The following is a 19,131-nucleotide window of genomic DNA, read 5'->3' as shown; positions in this document are numbered from 1 at the left end:
AAGTAAAAGTCCTGCATTGAACGTGTTACCTAAGTGAAAGTATGTAAGTATAATCATGAAAATGTACTTAAAGTATCAAAAGTAAGCACTCAATGCAGAGATTTTGCCCCTGTTACTGTGTACTATTATATATTCTATCATTAGATTATTATTACTCACGCATTCATGTAAAAGCAGTTATGAAAGTATTATAGTGGTGTGGTGAATAATGCTGGAGATGCAGATTATCTGAAATCATTCACTTTATTTCATAGCTGCAGAACTGGATGGAAATGGAAACGGCCTTCTGCAAGGTAAGTAGAAAGGTAAATCAATTGTTTGCTTTGAAAAACGGTCAGAAGTTTTAGAGAAGGTTGCATTAAAGTGTGAAAAAAATGAATACGGTTCTGACTGGGGAGCAGACAGAGAATCAGTGATGACGATATAATGTATAGAGCATTGATTAGGTCAGGTATTGATTATGGATCAGCAGCTCATTAAAAAACTAGATATAGTGGAAACTAAAGCCCTGAGAATATGTAGCGGGGCATGATTGATAGAAATGGATGCCCTTGAAAAGTAGAAGATATAAACTTGGAATGAAATACTTGATGAAAATAAAAGGACTTGGTGACACATTTCCAACAAAATGCATGCTAGATCATTGGGAATTCCTGGGAGAAGAAGAAGGTCATGCTTTTATTTTGAAGGCGAACACCTCAAACAGGAAGTGTCTGATGTCCGTTGGGCTGCCGGATGTTAACGGATGTTAACGGCCGTGCCTATAAAGAGTCTTCCTCACTCCACTACTTGTCCGTTTCACAAATCTTCACTTTAACAGGCAACAACACTGTCGTCATGGCTTCCGCAGCGCCCATTAAGGTAATAAGCTACACTTTAATGTCCCGTTGAGAGTCCTCCTCAGTGTAAACAGTGTATGTTTGACCACACTGACAGAGAGGAGTCAATGAGCTGTAGCTAGGTAACGCTACCTCATGACAGATGTGCTGCTGTAACTCACACCTGGAAGTGCGGGAAACACTCTCAACTAGCTGTTAGCATGGTACTGTGTTACCTAGTAAAGCTCTAGTGTCGTCTGCAGTCATTAGTTCATTCAGCCATGGCTAAATAACACAAGCTAATGTTTGCATGCTAACTGCAATGCTGCTCTGTGTGGTGCTGTTAAAACAGCGAGCCTTAAAGGTGAACCATCTCAGTGGATCTGGCACATGGCACAGTGACAGCTGTCAGCAGGTAGTTAAACAGTGCTGGGATGTAACTAAGTAACGTTACATGTACTCAAGTACTGTACACATTTGAGGTACAGTAATGTACTTGAGTCTTTACTTTTCATGCTACTTTGTACTTCTACTCCACAACATTTCAGAGGGAAACATTGCACTCTTTACTTCACTACAAGTATGTGACAGATTGAATTACTAGTTTCTTTACAGATTAAACCTAACATACAAAGAGTTTATATTATATGAAGTCTAGTTAAACTACACAATAGGGTATACAATACAGCTGGAACAATAATGAAAACAATCATTAGTTGCAATCCTATAGGAAATAGTTAATAAAAAATAGCTCCACCTCATTTAACAACAATAAAATCCTGCTTTTACATGAATGCATGAGTAATAATACTCTAATGATATATTATACAATTGTATAACAGTCACAGGGGACATTTTTTTCATTTAGTACTTTTACTTTTAGCCTAATACCTTAATATAACATCATATCATACCTTAACTAGACATCATATTATATGAAGTCTAGTTAAACTACACAATAGGGTATACAATACAGCTGGAACAATAATGAAAACAATCATCAGTTGCAATCCTATAGAAAATAGTTAATAAAAAATAGCTCCACCTCATTTAACAACAATAAAATCCTGCTTTTACATGAATGCATGAGTAATAATACTCTAATGATATATTATATAATTGTATAACAGTCACAGGGGACATTTTTTTTGCTTTGAGTACTTTTACTTTTAGCCTAATACCTTAATTCTTGATTTTACTTGCATACATTAACTTAAGTGACTTTTTGAATGCAGGACTTTCACTTGTAACGGAGTATTTTTATTTATTTATTTACATTTTTACTAATGTAAAGTTTCTGAATACTTCCTCCACTACTGTCCTTACCTGAACTAAAAGTAGCAATATCACGCTGAATGATCTAAATAACTACTAGGGATGCACCGATCCAAATTGTTCAATAACTACATGTATTGCCAACAAAATGCACTAAACAACATCAATTCTATGTTGTAATATTGGAGCATAATTATTATTAATTTATACATTGATTAATGTGTAACCAGCATTTTAATGTTGTAGCTGGTTCGAGGTGGAACCATTTTTAACAATTAAATATACTATTAGTAGTTTAATCAATGACTATGTATTATATTTTAGAATCTGATCATATGTTGTTATGTAATATATCAATCGGCAAAATACTAGTAATTAATAAAGCTGTCAATAAATGGTGGAGAAAAAAAAGTATAATATTCGACTCCTAATAAAGTATAAGTAAAGTACTTGAGTAAATAAACTTACCCTAATACCCTAGAGCAAGGAAGTTAACTGACTATAGTAAAAAATGAACAGCCAGCTTTCTTGCCTTGGGGGAAATAACAGAATTGTGTCATCTTGTCCTTAAGTGTGAGAGTTGGTAATGAGTTATTCACTGATTTGAGTGTGTGCTCATATAATTTTAAACACCACGTTTTTTAATATTTTATGTTTTGCCCATGCTCTAATTCTCTGTAAATATTGTGAAAAGTTTTATTTTTTGGTCTTTTAAATTGGTATACAAATGGAAGTGCTTTGGTCAGATATTCTGATGTGTTGATGTCTTTCTATTTTTTGTTTAGATTGGAATAATTGGCGGTTCAGGCCTTGATGATCCAGATATCCTGGAAGGAAGGACTGAGCGTTATGTTGACACACCATATGGAAAGGTTAGTTGTGCTTTGTGGTTTCTTGTCAAATAGAGCAATACGCTCTACTGACATGGCCTGTTGTGCTTGTAAATGATTCCTTATAAGTAGTATAGTATAGTAGTATGTTGTTTTTTTTATGTATAATTGGATTACTCTGCTCTTCTTGAACAGCCATCTGATGCTTTGATACTGGGGAAAATAAAAAACGTGGAATGTGTGCTCCTGGCAAGGTAAGAAAGGGTGTTTTACTTTACTTAAAAATGTGAAAATGTGTTATCTTAGCACCATCTAGTGGATATTAATTTATACTGCATCTTTTCAATATTTCACTCCATCTAACAATGAGGTGCTAAACGTATATTATCATGTTTCTCAAAATCAATGAACATGAATAAACAATGCGTATCTTGAATGATGCTTTTTCCTATCTGTAGGCATGGGAGACAACACACTATAATGCCGTCCAATGTGAACTACCAGGCAAACATCTGGGCAATGAAAGAAGAGGGCTGCACACATGTGTTGGCTACCACGGCCTGTGGCTCACTGCGGGAGGAGATTCAGCCAGGAGACATTGTCATCATAGATCAGTTCATTGACAGGTGAGTGGTGTCATGTGACCACAACAGCAGGTTATGGTTCAGAAATGAGTTTCTTCTTTCCACATATAGGAAACAGAGAATGTCAGAGCATTTCAATTGGGACCAGTGTGGACCAAATTGGGGGATCTATTGACAGAAATGGAATATAATATTAATAAGTATGTTTTTATTTGGTTTATAATCACCTGATTATAAGAATCATTGTGTTTTCGTTACCTTAGAATGAGCCGTTTATATCTACACAGGAACCTCTCCACGGAGAGTTGATCTACGCTACTCTTTATAACGATACATTTGTATCAGATCGGTACTCGGTATCGGCAAATACCCAAAGCCCAGGTATCAGTACTGAAAAAATAGGATTGGTGCATCCCTATTTAAAACTATCCGATCACACTTCTTTTCATGTGTAGTGAGAGACCCTTATATCACATGACTGACATTCTCAGACAACAGCCTTATTCATATTAACACAGCTCATAAAATACAACATGTCATAACACCCTGTGTGTTACTGCTTATTTAAACCAGAAAGCAACACAGTATGAAGTTTATGCATTGTTTTCTGAAGTTTTATGACCTTTTAAATAGTTTAACCTTGTGTCAAAGGTTGTTGCTGGTTGTCGTCCTGCGATGACTGTACAGGAGTTGTATTACACAACAATTCAAACATCTTCCCACACATCTCACAGACTGGATTCAAGTTACTGTGTGACAAGAGTGTCCAGATAGCTGAGTGAGACAGGGGGGGGAAGGACTTGACTCACCATGTTGGACACCTTTGTGAAAGCAAATATTTGTTTACTATCGTGTTCAGTAGGAGGAATTGTTAACGTCTGCCGGATGTTTTGTTAGAGTGTCAATTGTCAGATTCCTCAGAGCTCCAGTGAGAATTAAAAATGCTGTCACTGTGACGTTCGTCCTGTAGAAACGGTTGACACCAATATGATGACAGAGATATTTTTCTGAACAGTCAGGGCTCCTTCCTGTCTGTCTCATGTTTCATTTTGGTGTATCACTTTCTCGGAGTCTAACAGAATGTCAGCCTTCAGTTCTCATCCATTCAACTCACTGCGCTGATAATACCCACTATCATCTTTTAGCAGCTGTCGGGGAGAGTTCTTGTTCACATGAAGACATACTGTCCTTCCCTCATTTTCAAGTTGATTTTAATTCCTGTAAGAAGAGTTTACATTGACATTAATTGACAGTGCTGTTATGGTGTTGATGCTGATTTTTGGGGCAGGTTGACCACAAATGAACTAGGTTGACTGATTCCTGTTATTTAGATCTGTAATAAATACCCATATTTATTTTGTCAAAGTCTTTAGCTGCAATAAAACGCCTCAAATAATCTTGTATTTCTGGTTTTCGATCACTATAATACCACGCTTAATTTTCCTTATGGTACATGTCCACGCTTGATGGGCTGCCACGAGGCACTAGGCACTTGATTGGACAAACGCTCTCACTCGTGGGCTGCTGCTTCCAGCTTTCAAACTGGAACCAAAACGGTGCCTTCGTTTGGAAACTTTCTTCTCTTATATCACGAAAATACTTTACGGAAATGTGTTTCTGAAAACATTTTATGCGAGTAATAAGCTTTTGTTGCTAAACCTGTCTTTATTTTGGATCGATAATGTTTAGTTTAAAAGTTTCTAGGGAGTTGCCATAGACCTCAATGTGACGCCCCGTCTCTCGAATCGCGCCACTAGCTATCAGTATGCATTGCATGGCTGCTTGCTTAGACAATGAATGGCAAGCGTGGAGAAGACGGAGCCTGTGGACATGTACCATTAGATTCAAACACGCTTGCACTGAAGTGAATAGTCAAATGACCTACTTTTATGATAACAGTCTTTGGCCTCCTTACTTTAGTAATGACAGACATATATAGTATTATGCATATATACGGTATATATATGCATTTTGCCTATGATTCGTGTGTATAAATTTCAAAGATGTAAAAAGGTATTGATAAAACTATTGCTTTATTGTATGAAATGTCTGTCTGTGAACATCCAGTCCAAATTTGGTGACCGTCTGATCATTATTTCCAGAGATACATGTGATAAGGCAGATGCTGTCCCTTTTGGAGAGGCCCACATTTTCACTATTTTTGGTTTGGGGCAGGATCCAAACATCAACCAAATGAACAAATTTTGCAGTGAACTATTTTTATACCACCATCTATTTAAAGGATCTATTGATAACATTGATAACATTCAGCCACTAGATGTCACATTCTCCCTCCCCCGTTCCATTGCATTTACTTCACAACAAGTCGTTACCAGTAGCGGGACAGTTCAATTCAATTTATTTTTATATAGTGTCAATTCATAACAGAAGTTATCTTGAGACGCTTTTCATATAGAGCAGGTCTAGACTGTAATAATAAAAGATCCTCCATGAGAATGCAAGAAAAAAAACTCCCCTTTAACGTGTAGCATTAAAATTGTGCATTTTATGTTAAAAGGAACACATTTGGGACAGATGTAGGTTTATATGTTATGAAAAGATTAAGATATCAGTGCACTGCAAATTGGCCGCCAAATAGGTGCTTAATATTCCTAAATGTTGTAGAAAACTGATTTTTATGACGTTCAAGCTGATTAGATCAGATGCCAGAAGATCACAGACGTGTTTTTTCCCTCTTCATGTCTTAAGGGTGCTTTTAAAACTTTTAACCTGATAAAAATGTGAAAACCAAATAAAAGGAGCATGGTCACTCAAGGGTCAAAGTTCACCCCCTTGCCTTGTTGACAGAATGACAACCAATGCAACTTTAAAACGGCAATATTTTCAGCTTTCCATCAGTGCATTTCTCTTTTTATTAGAAAAAAAGCTAGACATTAAAGTTATAAATTAAAACATGGTGCTTTGTTCTACCCATCTCAAAAACTAAAGCCTTTTTGGGGGGTTTGTTCCTCTACTACTGGTAAACCTTTCTGTTTCACAGACATGGGAAAGCATACTCTCTCAGCAGGGTTAGACCTCCAGGCATATACTTTTTGTGTAGCATGACCCTGTGGGAGTGTTGCGCTCTCTCAGTTAGCTGATTGTACAAATTCCGTTAAATAATTCAATATGCAGTGAGAGATGCTGTTTAAGTCAGATAGCTTATGTTACCAATGAGCTAGCATACAGCTGGCTGAATTGAGATAAGTAGTAAACTGTCCTCCCACAGTCGTGTCAGTGTATTCCCCTGCACACTTGCATAGGACTGCATCACGTTGCCTGCGGCTTTGCTTGCCCGTCGATGTGAATAGCTCCACTACCAGTATCGAGCACAGACAAGATCTATTTATCAGAAATGAGGAAGCTGCTTGTTGGGACTTGTTGAGACTTGTCCTGCAGCATGTGACTGCAAGTTTCTGAAGGCTTCATTTTACTGATTCCACAATTGTTATGTCACCTCTGCTATCTTGTTTTGTACGGCCACTCCAAACCAAACACTTGGTTGCTATAGGTTAGTGCTGCAGGACCTATTAAAATGCTTTTTTGCACTGAGGTTCCAAATCCTCCGAGTTTGACCCTTGATTTAGATTCTCTTGTTTTAACTTTCACTTTGACATTAAGCTCATCTGTTTTTCATGTCAACATCTATATTTGTACATTTATATAAGTGAAGTGAAGACAGACTTAAAGGAACAGTGTGTAACATTTCAGGGGATCTATTAGCAGAAAATAATATAATACTCATAACTATGTTTTCTTTAGTGTATAATCACCTAAAAGTAAGAATCGTTGTGTTTTTGTGAGCTTAGAATGAGCCGTTTATATCTACATAGGGAGGGGGTCCTCTTCACGGAGTCCGCCATGTTGCTTCGCCATGTTTCTACAGTAACACAGAACGGACAAACCAAACACTGGCTCTAGAGAGAGCTAGGGATGTGACGGTGAGGAAATGTTTCCACCGGTTAATAAACTGACAGCAGTGTTACCGATTATACTGGAAAGTCAACTTTGCATGATCACATCATGCAAAGCGTCATGCAAATATGTGTAGCGTGCTTACTTTGATCTCTACCGTTGGGTGGCTGTGTGTCTGTGTGTCTGTGTGTCTGTGTGTCTGGCCTCTCCGGTCAAGCCAACCGCCGCCAGACTTCAGTTGCTCCTAAAGTAGTGTTATTATGGTAAGGATGGCCTCTGAGAGGGGCGAATGGCGTTACCAGATTTTGCACTTAGCAGCTCACGTTACCGCCGTCTTAGAGACGGAGGAGTGAGCGGAGGGGTACTCAGTTGGATGCAATCTGCAACTGTCCAGTAGATGCCGCCAAATCCTACACACTGTACCTTTTTAAAGTAGCTCTGAAACCAAAGCAAATACACAGATTTGGGGTGCATGGTTAGTATCCAATGATGTGCCTTTTTACAAACTAGGGAATAGGGTTTATATCATTGGTAATAAAATCTGAATAATGCTATGATTTCCCAAAGCTTTAGATCTTTCAAGTGGCGAGCTGTACTACTTGATGTGATGGAATTGTGTTGAAAATGAAAGTTGGAGGATTGCCAGTACATATCTAATGCTTAGTAGTCCATAGCACATCCTTTTTGCATTTTAGAAATAACTTAAATCTTTGATAATTATAGGCTGTGGGAGCCATTCTTTGCAATAACGATTTTGAAATGACATCGCTACTGAAAATGCCAGACTCAATTTCTATAGCAAAGTGTGCTCATAGTTTATCCCACACACTAGTGTTATTGATTTTCAGCAGGGTGGAGCTGCAGCTGGCTCAGTCTATTTAAGCAATGACTTTAGTTTTCCAATGCCAGAGTTATGAGTAAGAGATAGGGTTGGGCATCAACTTGAAACGATTACTGTTGACAGACACGTTCATAGTTTGGATGTCTGAGATAATTCTGGTATGACTAAGCAATTCCTGGGAAATCCAAAGTATACTGTGAATCAGCACCACTTGGTAATCTATCTATTTTATTACCCCATAACATAATCTATATATGATATAACCAAACACTCAGATATAATTCAGTACTTACAAAACAAGCTGAGGGGATACAGGGTGACACAAAATCCCTGATGTTCTCACTGGGTCATCTGGGCTGAGTGAGTCAGTGTCTTCATGGCTGACGACCCGGTTGCATAAAGAGCTGAAGGCTGGCAGGCTGGCGTTGTGCCTGGTGGAACCCCGCTGACTCAGCAGAGCTGGAAATTGGACGACCGTTGTTGGAGTGGTGCAGGAGACCAGGCTTGCGGCTGTTCTCTGCTGATTCTTTTATAGTTGTCCTGGATAGCTGTGAAAGGACTGTTGAAGAGTTTAATGCTGGAAAGAATTCAACCACCCGTGACTAAAACTGTGGCTTCTTGAGATTTCAAATGATCATGACACAAATAACTTTTACTTTGCTGCTTGGTTCTTGATATTATTATTTTTGTATATTATTCAGGTGCATACTTGTATTTTCGGTTTCTACCAGAACATATTTACTAGAGTTGGGTTGAATTTCCGGTTTCGCCAGTCCGGTCTGGTGTATGAGCCTACAACAGCATTTGTCATTATGACACGTTCTGGCAAATTAAAAAGTAGCCAACATCAGCAACCTTTGCCGACGGCGTCACAGCGCTAAATTACATTAGTAATAACCAATACAACAACGTGATTAACATAGCACTATTTTTGTTTATAGACGGACTAACGGAGCCAGTAGTGTCTGACAGGCCGTGGGCATCTGCGGAGCCGAGGCCGGTGAATTCGACATAACACCGGCAACATGACGGAGATCAAATTTCATTAGAGGCGGGAGGGGGTGTAGGATTGCCGCGGTAGTCTGTGTTACCTGTGTTACATGGTGGTCGGGCATACACCGATTACATTATTTGTCCACCGCCCCTACTAGCGTTTTGCTTTTTTTTTATAGAAATAAAACCCATTTAGTTAATTTTGGCGTGTCAGCGGTGCACTTTACATACTGTATGTTGAGCGCCGTCTTTTCTTGTAAAATGTCCGGTGTGATCGGTAACACTGGTGTTGCCACAAGTTTAATAGCCGTGGGAAAATCTCCTCACTGTCACTTCCCTAGGGGGAGGGCAAACATTGGGTTTGTTTACTAGAAAGTTCATGTGTTCTTCGGCGTGACGAGACAAGATGGGTTTCCGTCAGGCAGTGTATTGCAAGCCCAACGGCCCGTAACATTAACGGGAGAGAGAGAGAGAGAGAGAGAGAGAGAGAGAGAGAGAGAGAGAGAGAGAGAGAGAGAGAGAGAGAGAGAGAGAGAGAGAGAGAGAGAGAGAGAGAGAGAGAGAGAGAGAGAGAGAGAGAGAGAGAGAGAGAGAGCTCCCTTTGACCTGAACTTTGGGCTTTGTAACTTTGCAGACCTTTTACATGCATTAAAAACACACACACACTGAAGGAAAGGGGAAAATCACAAAAGCACAATAGGTCCCCTTTTTTTTCAGTTAATTTTTCAAACTAAATTAATTTAATAGATGACAACTAATCGATTAATCATTGCAACTCTAACTATTGAATCTCTTTGTGTTTTGGATTGATGGTTGGACAAAACAAGACATTTTGAAGATGTCACCTGGAATTATATGGGGCATTTTTCACTGTTCTCTGACATTTTATAGGCAAAAAATATAAATCACTTAATCAGATAATCGAGAAAAATAATAGGTAGATTAACCAATAATGAAAATAATATAGAATAAAAAGCCCTTCCTACTGAGCAGGCCTTTTAATTGTATGAGTTGTGGATTAAATGTTAACCTGCTGAGGTTTTAAATGACCTTTTAAACCAGCTGGTCTAGAAAAGAGCAATTTGAACTGAAACTGAAACTTAAATGTATTAACTCATTTTATGGCCTTGCAGTAAGGGTTTATATTAGTTTGCAGAGACTGTCACAGCATTTAAATGGGGCCAAAGCAGTCAATAACATGGGCCTGACTGACATGTAAAGGACTTTAACATCAGACATGCAAAAACACGCTATAACCACATGAAAAGAGGCACAGGTGAAAGCATGATAGCCCTGGTGTGAGACAGGGTGTGTTAGAGAGAGAGACTTAACTTTCAGTACTTGTTGTTTGCTTCGTTTTGTCAGGACTACCAAGAGAGCTCAGACGCTGTATGATGGGCAGGCCGCCAGCCCTCATGGAGTGAGTCACATCCCTATGGCTGAGCCTTTCTGCAACAGAACCAGAGAGGTGAGTCCTCAAATACCTGTACAGTACATACTGTATATCTCATTTCATACATGTCAGTCACTTCCTGTACTCCCCAAGCTTTTGTTTTCCAAAATTATTCTTTTAATTAAAATCTCTGGTATATTATTTTACTCCAAATTTTCTATTACCACATTTTTAAAAAATGTGCTTAAATATTACATTTATATAACATCACATACAAGTCAATCTAATGCCGAAATAAATTATTTTACAATGATATAATTTGGCCCGACCAAAATAGACCAGAAGTGTGAAGATAGTGGGGAGGTGAAAAAAGCAGCACATTAGCTACACTGTTCAGAGTCAAACTGCTGACAGCTAAGCCACATGTGATGGATATTAAAGGGGTGCATTTAATGAATTAATAATTAGTCATCAGTTAAATATTATTTTTTTAATTGGATGGTTAAATTAATTATGTTTACATGCATGACAAGTTTCGTGGCAAAAATGTGTCATTGGGGCTTAAATTGTGTGAGAAATGTAATACGGTCAATCGTATAAGGCTCAGATCTCATATTCATATTTAGCTACAAGTTTTTTAAACTTTGATTAGAGTTTTATGTAATTCTGTCTTTTTTATGCAAGCAAAATGCAATAGCATCCAAACAGGATTCATTTAATATTTTTAAAACTTGAAACTCTTAAAGGCAGAGAGCTGCTAACTCTTCTGTGCTTTCGCCTTTATTCTACCCACTTTAGTTTGAAAAGGCATCCATAAACAAATATATATGTATAGTGGTATTCAAAAATAATGGATTTAGAGGTCAAGTATTTTCCTTGGTATAAAACACATTCATTTTTTGGCTTGTTTTTTCTATGTAAGTTATTATTATACAGATGTTATCATTTTTATTACTGCCACAATGTTACTAATTATTTGGAAATTATTGTTAGAAAATTATATAATTTTTTTTTTAAAAAGTAGGAGATGAACAGCTATTAGAACCATGTTGTCTCACCACCTCTCCTCCCATTGGCTTTATGGAAACGGTTACTAACTGTATATGCTGGTGCAGGTTGTAGTGGAGGTGGCGCGGAGCCTGGGGATCAAGTGCCACGTGCGAGGGACGATGATGAGTATCGAGGGCCCCCGCTTTTCCTCGCGGGCCGAGAGCCTGATGTTCCGCCAGTGGGGTGCCGACGTCATCAATATGACCACTGTGCCCGAGGTGGTCCTCGCCAAGGAGGCCGGCTTGTGCTATGCCAGCATCGCCATGGCAACAGACTACGACTGTTGGAAGGAGCACGAGGAGGCGGTGAGTGGCAGGCTCGAGGTCCTAACAGCTGTTTTTATTACTGTGATGTCTCCTCTCTCCTTGTTTGTGCCTTGTGTGAGTCAGTATCAGCAAAGTGGGACGCACAGTTGGTGTGCTTTGGGTGACATCACTTCCTTCCTATTGTGTTTCTTTGTCGGCATCGCCAGCGTTGACACATTTATTATGTTATTTTCTTTTAGTTGTCTAACATCACATTAGTTACCAACTTTACAGAGATGTTTTTTTTAGCATTCAGCTTACCACAACTGGAGAACTTTTGGCTATTGAAAGCTAATAACACTAGCTACATATAGCATTTTATTATTTATATACTGTGTATACCATCATAACCTGTCATCTGGTTTGATACTTTCATACTATCTACTTTTACTAAGCTGTGGTGATTGACACCTGATCCAGATCCATCGTTGCTTATTGCTAGCTTACTAACAGTTTTGCTAAACTAGCTCATTGGAGAGCATACAATGCCATCATGTCTCTGTGTATTACAAGTAAAGGATAATGTACAACGAGCCGGTCATTGCCATTGTTCAGGGCGATGTAAGACCCTGTCGGGGTTTATTTCACAACAATGACCCGCTAGCTGTACATTATCCCGCCTATTACATGGCTACTTACTTAAGAAATCAATAATTTGACACCCAAATGGTCCACCCGAGTCCGACATCAAAACTGGGTCCATAGCAACTGCATCTGCTATGAAGAAATAATAGACTGTAACAGACCGCCGTGATTGACCAGTCAGAATCGAGTATTCAACAAAGACGTGTAATAATTAACAACAACAACAACAACAACAACAACAACTGGCATTCACATCTTGAAGGAGAAACTTGGAAAAGGGAAAGCTTATCTTAGCTCAACTGCCTTCTCCTGCCCAGGATAACCATATCTTGGTCGTGGTCTCCTGGAGCTACACTGGATGCTTGGCTTTGCCTTTTTACTCTACTCACTACTTCATTTAATCTGATGGTTCATGACACTAAGACCCAATTTACACCTGGCATTAAAATGCATTTTGGGTGATCGTATTGCACTCGGATAGTGCTTGACCACATGTAAGTACAGGTGTTAAATGCAGCTCCGGAGGTAAGTGTAAATGTAATAGCATTTTCAATCCTCATGCATGTAATGCTGGGGCTGTCCCGAGTACCATTTTATTGGACTCTGGAGCTTTGGTAGTTGGCATAATCAACAGTGAAAATTCAAAGCTTCGGCTGTGCGTGTGTGCTTGCGTGTGTATTTGCGTGCGTGTGCACGTGTGTGTGTGTGACTGGGTTTTCCCCTCCTTATTCACCACATTCTCAAAAAAAAAGTCTGAACAGGTCTATGACACATAACCGTCGGCTCTGCCAAATAATTTCTTCTGATGAAATTGTGTTGCGCCATTAAAATGCACAGGTGTTTACCACTTGTGCCAAATTGTGCAATAAAACAATTATTGCACCGTTATATCCAGTCCTCCCACGTTAGTTCTGGGCTAGAAAAGGGAAATTACCACACATCATCAAGGTAGTAATCAGTGCTCTCATAGAGAAAAATGTTGATGATGGCAGCTAGACGGTCGCGTCTATAAAAAGATGTACCAGACTGAAATTTGATTGTATTTTACTATTTACTATGGGCAAAACAAACGTTGGACATCTTTGATTGCTGTAGCATGACTCATTATTTACATTTCTTATTTAATCAGCCTGGTGATTTATTGTTGAAATATGAATCATTTTTAAACATTAGTTTTATTTACTTACATAGAGACTTTGGTGCTTTGATGCAATACAGTAATCACTAGCTTGTTTTTCTCCTCACTTCCTGCAAATGGAAGATTTTCTAAGTTGTGCTTGTAACAAAAAAAAACTGGTTTACTGTAAACCGCGGTGATCAGTGTCACAACATTTGGGTGCATGAGTTCCTCCTTGGTTTTTGCCACGGAGCACGCTAGTTTTGAATCACTTTCGATTATATAAATATCCACATATTGTTTGGGTACACCGTCAGTGTCTCACAAATTGTGAATTGCCCTATATTGTTTCATTAAAAAAAGAAAACGTATAATTTTCCAGGATATTTAACAAAGAAACAAACCACAAACATCGGGATAGCAAAAATTAGCTTTTTCTGGTAATAGCTCTGTCACTTTTAAGGCAGTCCAGTGCGAAGTTTAACTTCCATGCCTTCTTCTTGGAGCTGATTTGCAGAATAGTATTAAATTGTAGGTGTGAACAAAAGAGTGAATCTTTACTTTTATTAAGAGATTCAATTACTTCAAACACAATTTTGTCCTTTTTCTGCAGTGTTTTATCACTGAAATGTTACATTATTAAGAAAGAACAGGTTTCTAGACCATACTGTGTTTCATTTTATTAGTATGATGGTTTCTCAACAAAGATTTTCGCCATCTGTGCTCCGTAAGCAGAATAGAGTATTTGTGGTTTCGTTTGGCTTCCGATTGACCTTCTCTCTGTCAGACTCTCTGGATAGTGCAGTTGATCTACTGCGTGTGGGCGAGTTTTGGCTTATTTGTCACTGATCCAACCAAACTCACAACTCCACTTCCGAGTTCCTGCAGCTGACCTCTTCCCCCTCCTGTTGCAGAACGTTCACCACATCCTTCCGCCCCCCCCCCCCTCTCTCCCTCCCCCTCTCTCCGCTCCCTCCCAGCCTCATACTACCTCCTGCCCCCCCCTCCTTCAGTCAGCTTGCCTGCCAGCCTCCGGTGGAAGCCCTGCCAGAGGAGGTTGAGTCACACTGAGTCATCAGCTTCACTGTCTTCATCCTGGCAAACGCCACAAAAACAAGACCCTATCATTGAATGTGACATGAGAACAAAGCACTCAAAGGACGGGTTAATTAAGGTTACGGGAGAAAACACGAGCACAGGATGGAAATAATGCTGTAACTTACTGTACTATACACTGTACGTCTGGCTGAGGGATGTTGATATTAGCACATCATTTCATGCGGATATATGTAAATATTTTATCTTGACCGTATGACTGAGGCCTCACTTTATTTACATGATTACAGCAGATGCTTATTGCACTGTTTTGATTTTTATTTCCCCTCTCCTTGCAGTGATGTCAGTCAGATGACTAATGTGGTGATATTTTGCCAGTGTCATAGACACGACAAGTGAATTGGACTCGAGACTCAAGTGCATTATTGACACCACGTAATGAGTCAGCGGAGTACACGGCACAGCTGGCTGCTTGAAAAACAATATACTGATCTTCACATCTGCACTGATTGAATCATTTCTTATATTGACGTCTATTTCTGAGGCTGACTCGCAGCTCCAGTTGTGATTTGAATAGATTTGAGATAAAACTAAATTTCCCTGCTGTCCAGGATAGAGCTGTAACCATGACATCTGTGCAGTAAAATGTGCTCTTTCTTGAATTGAAGTATAAAGTAGGCCCGGGCAGTATTCCCAAATTGGACATAAAACAAAATCAGGTATTGAAGTTATTCTCGTGTGTGAAGAGTAACTTTGGAATACAGCTCATTTTGCATTAAACATTGATTAACAGCTGCAACAGTGTGTGGCTGCTAATCAATGTTTTCACCTTGTGAGTCTGTGTGTGAGTCATCATGTTTTCCTGGAGACACCTACTGTAGCGGGAACTAACACAGAGGCGGTTTTGAGTACTTTGCCAGGTGTTTATATTTCTGTCCGTCTGGTAGGGGGGTAAGAAAGTATAGAAAATATTGAGTATTGCAATATTATGTTTTGTGATACTGTATCAATTCTCAAAAAGACTATTGATTTTTAATTAATAGTTCACATGCAAAGATTAACTCAGTCAATACTTTTTTAAATTTGCTCTCATTTGCTCATGTGCCCTCTATGTAGTGCTATGATGTTGGATGATACAGGGACTGTGATAAATGCAAATCCCACTGTTCTGATTGAATTAAAAAGTAAACTTTTATTACTCAGATTTTATGCATATGGCGGTCTGTTCTTTATACTTTGACAGTTTTCCCAAAATTAGATTTGAAAAATTGCAATATATATCACAATATATCGTAATATATTGAATCATAACCGCTGCATCATGATACGTATCGTATCACCAGATTCTTGCCAATACAAAGCCCTACAGTCTGTGACAGATATTGTCACCGTGACAACATTTTACAGGTGTGTGAGATCAAAATGAAGGCTGAGTTGGAAGATGGGTGTGGTCCGAGCGAGGGCACCGGAAGTAGGGGGGTAAGAAGTGGGAAAGGGCCACGCCCTTTTTGGCGTTGCAGCTGGTATGATCTCACCACAAGAATAGGTTTTTTTCATGTTGTTTTGTTTGTTTACATACATTTGCCAAATCCTGATGATATTGATTTCAACTCTCTCGCTCTGCCCTAATTTATAGTATTGTTAGATTGGTAATACAGCAATGCCATTTAAGATATTCACATAAAGATCTTATCTATATATATATACTATAATCTGCTCCGCTGCTCAAAATGTCATCCTTTTCTGGCAATCCCCATGATCTCCATTCAAAATAATTGAGAGAAATACAGTATGATGAATCTGAAAAAATATATAAACACATCTGATATTTTAATCACAACAGCAGCTCTGATTTTTTACAGAAAAGCGTCCTCCTTCCCATCATGCATTGCTGTCACAAATATCCATTGAAATTTTTTGATTCCGTACATACAATGTTATTCACAGTGCAAACATCCTCTTTAACATCAGCAAGGATGTAAAAGTGCATTTTTAGGGAAATACAGAATGACTGTGACACTTTAAGGAAGTGAAATTTGCATTTCTGCAAGTGATTCTTATCACAAGCCGTCTGTTTTTCTTCCCTCGTCCTACTGTAGGTCTGTGTTGACAACGTACTGAAGACGATGAAGGAGAACGCCAACAAAGCCAGCAGTATCCTGCTGACTGCAATACCTCAGATTAGTCAGATGGACTGGACTCAGACAATGAAGACCTTGAAAGTAAGTTTTCAACTTTGTGATGATTCATTTCCATTCACTAAGTCTCGTGAAAGAGGGTCTGTTTACCTTTTAGCCGGCTATCTTAGGCTGTGATCTCATTTATACTGCCTCCCGTCCGTCTCACTGAGCCACCTCTTAAACTGAGTTTAAGAGGAATAATGAAACCATCTGGAGCATTAGTACTCTCAAAACACTACCCGTTCATGGCTATTATTACCACGAGGCCCAAGTGCCATAAGTGAGCAATGATGCCTCCATCTACGAGGCTGACTCAGACACTGTCATGGTGCTGTGTTGCACCTTTTTATACACAAAATAAAACTCAGCTGGTTTAACATTGAAACCTGTATATTAAAAAAAAACACTGAGCATGAAAACACATCACGACTGTAATACACATTACAGCCTTCTTAACTCAATGTATGTGGTAATAAAGATATTAAATGTGTAATTAAGAGTGCACATGTTTAATAAACATGTATTATATTAAAGCACTTCGGAAAACCACATGACTAACGGAGTGTTTTACACCTGGTGCATCCTTTGCATCTATTTGCAACATACTTTTAAACAAGCTTGAAGTACTTTGAGGTTGCAGTAAGGTAAGTAGTAAAGTTTCTATTCAAAACTTGTCTTTGTTTATTAGAAGCACTTACACTTTGGAAAAAGTACCAGTTTGAAAAAAAGTTCCCTAATATTTGATTTAATTTATTTGATTTGTGGTAATGATAACATGTTTTTAAATATACCACGTTTTTTTTTTTTCATCTTTCTAAGGAAATTAACTTTTGGCCTGAAACAAACGCTACTTTCACATGATCTAAACCTAGTTATTGTTGCTGTATATCTGTGAGACATATATGAGGGGAAAAAAACCTCTTGTTCCTTCTGTTACAGTCAATGGCGCAATCTTCGGTAATGTTACCAAAACACTAAGCGTGCAGAAAACAATGAAGTAGAAAAGGATCCCAGACACCACCTGCACCGCCACCGCCACGGACAACAGACTCAACTCTGCCTGTGGATTTGTCATCAGTGAATCACAAGAAAAGTGCCTCACATAAATAATGCATGTGCTCTGTCTCCAGCTGGAGGTTCGGTGTTTTTTCTCGACTCTAAATACACATATAAAACCCCCTCTTCATACTCAACCACAGGTCACTCTTTCTCTCTGGAACACTCATCCGTATCGTCACTTCTCTGTCAGTCCCGCCACACGCTTAGGTACGAAACGTCTCAAAAGATCAACAAAGATTTTAAGTCTTCTAAAGATTATACTAGATATTATTTTTTGTGGATTCATATTTTTTGTTGTCTGTAAACATTTAAAATTGTGTATATATTTGCCTGTAAACCATTAGTGTCTTTATTGCTGTTAATGCAGGATACAATAAAAAATGCTTTGCAAGTTTAGCACATGAATACTTTGTTACTGCCTTAGTTACAACTAATATAATACTTTTACAGTCAAATCTGATGTCTTGAAAGTGTCAGATGTACTCACGTCAAATATTTCAAATGCCTAGATACACTTCAGCAAAATGTTGTCTTGTTATTAATACTGGGGGTGTTTGTATCTTTTCTTTTCGGGGCACATTTTTTATATTTTGTGGATTTTTAATTTGCTCTTCATGACTGTTTTATATGTTTCATGAATGAAAACCCAACAGCATTCAATATACATATAGGATAGAATGTGCACTGTTATTATTAAATCAGCTAATTGACAGTATTTGGAGTACTTTTGAGAAACTGACTGCATTTATTGACACTGACAGAGATGACATACATTTTTGCACATTTAAAATCTTTGATATCCTGTAAGATTCATCAACATCTAATGAAATTGGCCATGTTTTGTTGGAGTGCTGGGCCTTCTGTTACCGCTCATGTTTTTTTCATTTCCCTTTTCTTATCTGCATTTGCTGCACCTGAACTTCCTCACACCGCACAGTATCTAAAAATATTTGGTACCTTGTATTTCCTCTTTGTCGGCTCGTCAATATGAATATGAATGCAGCATACATTAGATTAGCTACGGACTTTTGAAGTCATGCTTTAAAGTTGTTAGTAAAACATTAAAATCTTAAAGCAACTTGAACTGATCTATCTTATCATTTGCAGTCAATATTAAAAGTTTTTTTTAA

General features: G+C 38.4%; 1 protein-coding gene across 1 annotated transcript; it reads left to right on the top strand.

Annotated features, from left to right (window-relative positions):
- The first annotated feature begins 693 nt into the window (after positions 1-693).
- On the top strand, positions 694-19,085 carry LOC119484890 (methylthioadenosine phosphorylase). The gene is made up of 8 exons (XM_037764067.1): positions 694-861; positions 2,879-2,965; positions 3,119-3,177; positions 3,382-3,549; positions 10,622-10,724; positions 11,765-12,004; positions 16,862-16,984; positions 17,882-19,085. The coding sequence occupies exons 1-8, from the start codon at positions 736-738 to the stop codon at positions 17,918-17,920; spliced, it is 945 nt and encodes a 314-aa protein (XP_037619995.1). The 5' UTR covers positions 694-735; the 3' UTR covers positions 17,921-19,085.
- The last annotated feature ends 46 nt before the right edge of the window (positions 19,086-19,131 follow it).

This window comes from Sebastes umbrosus, chromosome 3, assembly GCF_015220745.1.
Source record: "Sebastes umbrosus isolate fSebUmb1 chromosome 3, fSebUmb1.pri, whole genome shotgun sequence".
Classification (NCBI taxonomy): domain Eukaryota; kingdom Metazoa; phylum Chordata; class Actinopteri; order Perciformes; family Sebastidae; genus Sebastes; species Sebastes umbrosus.
The sequence above is the reverse complement of the archived record's forward strand: the minus strand, read 5'-3'. Positions and strand labels throughout refer to the sequence as shown.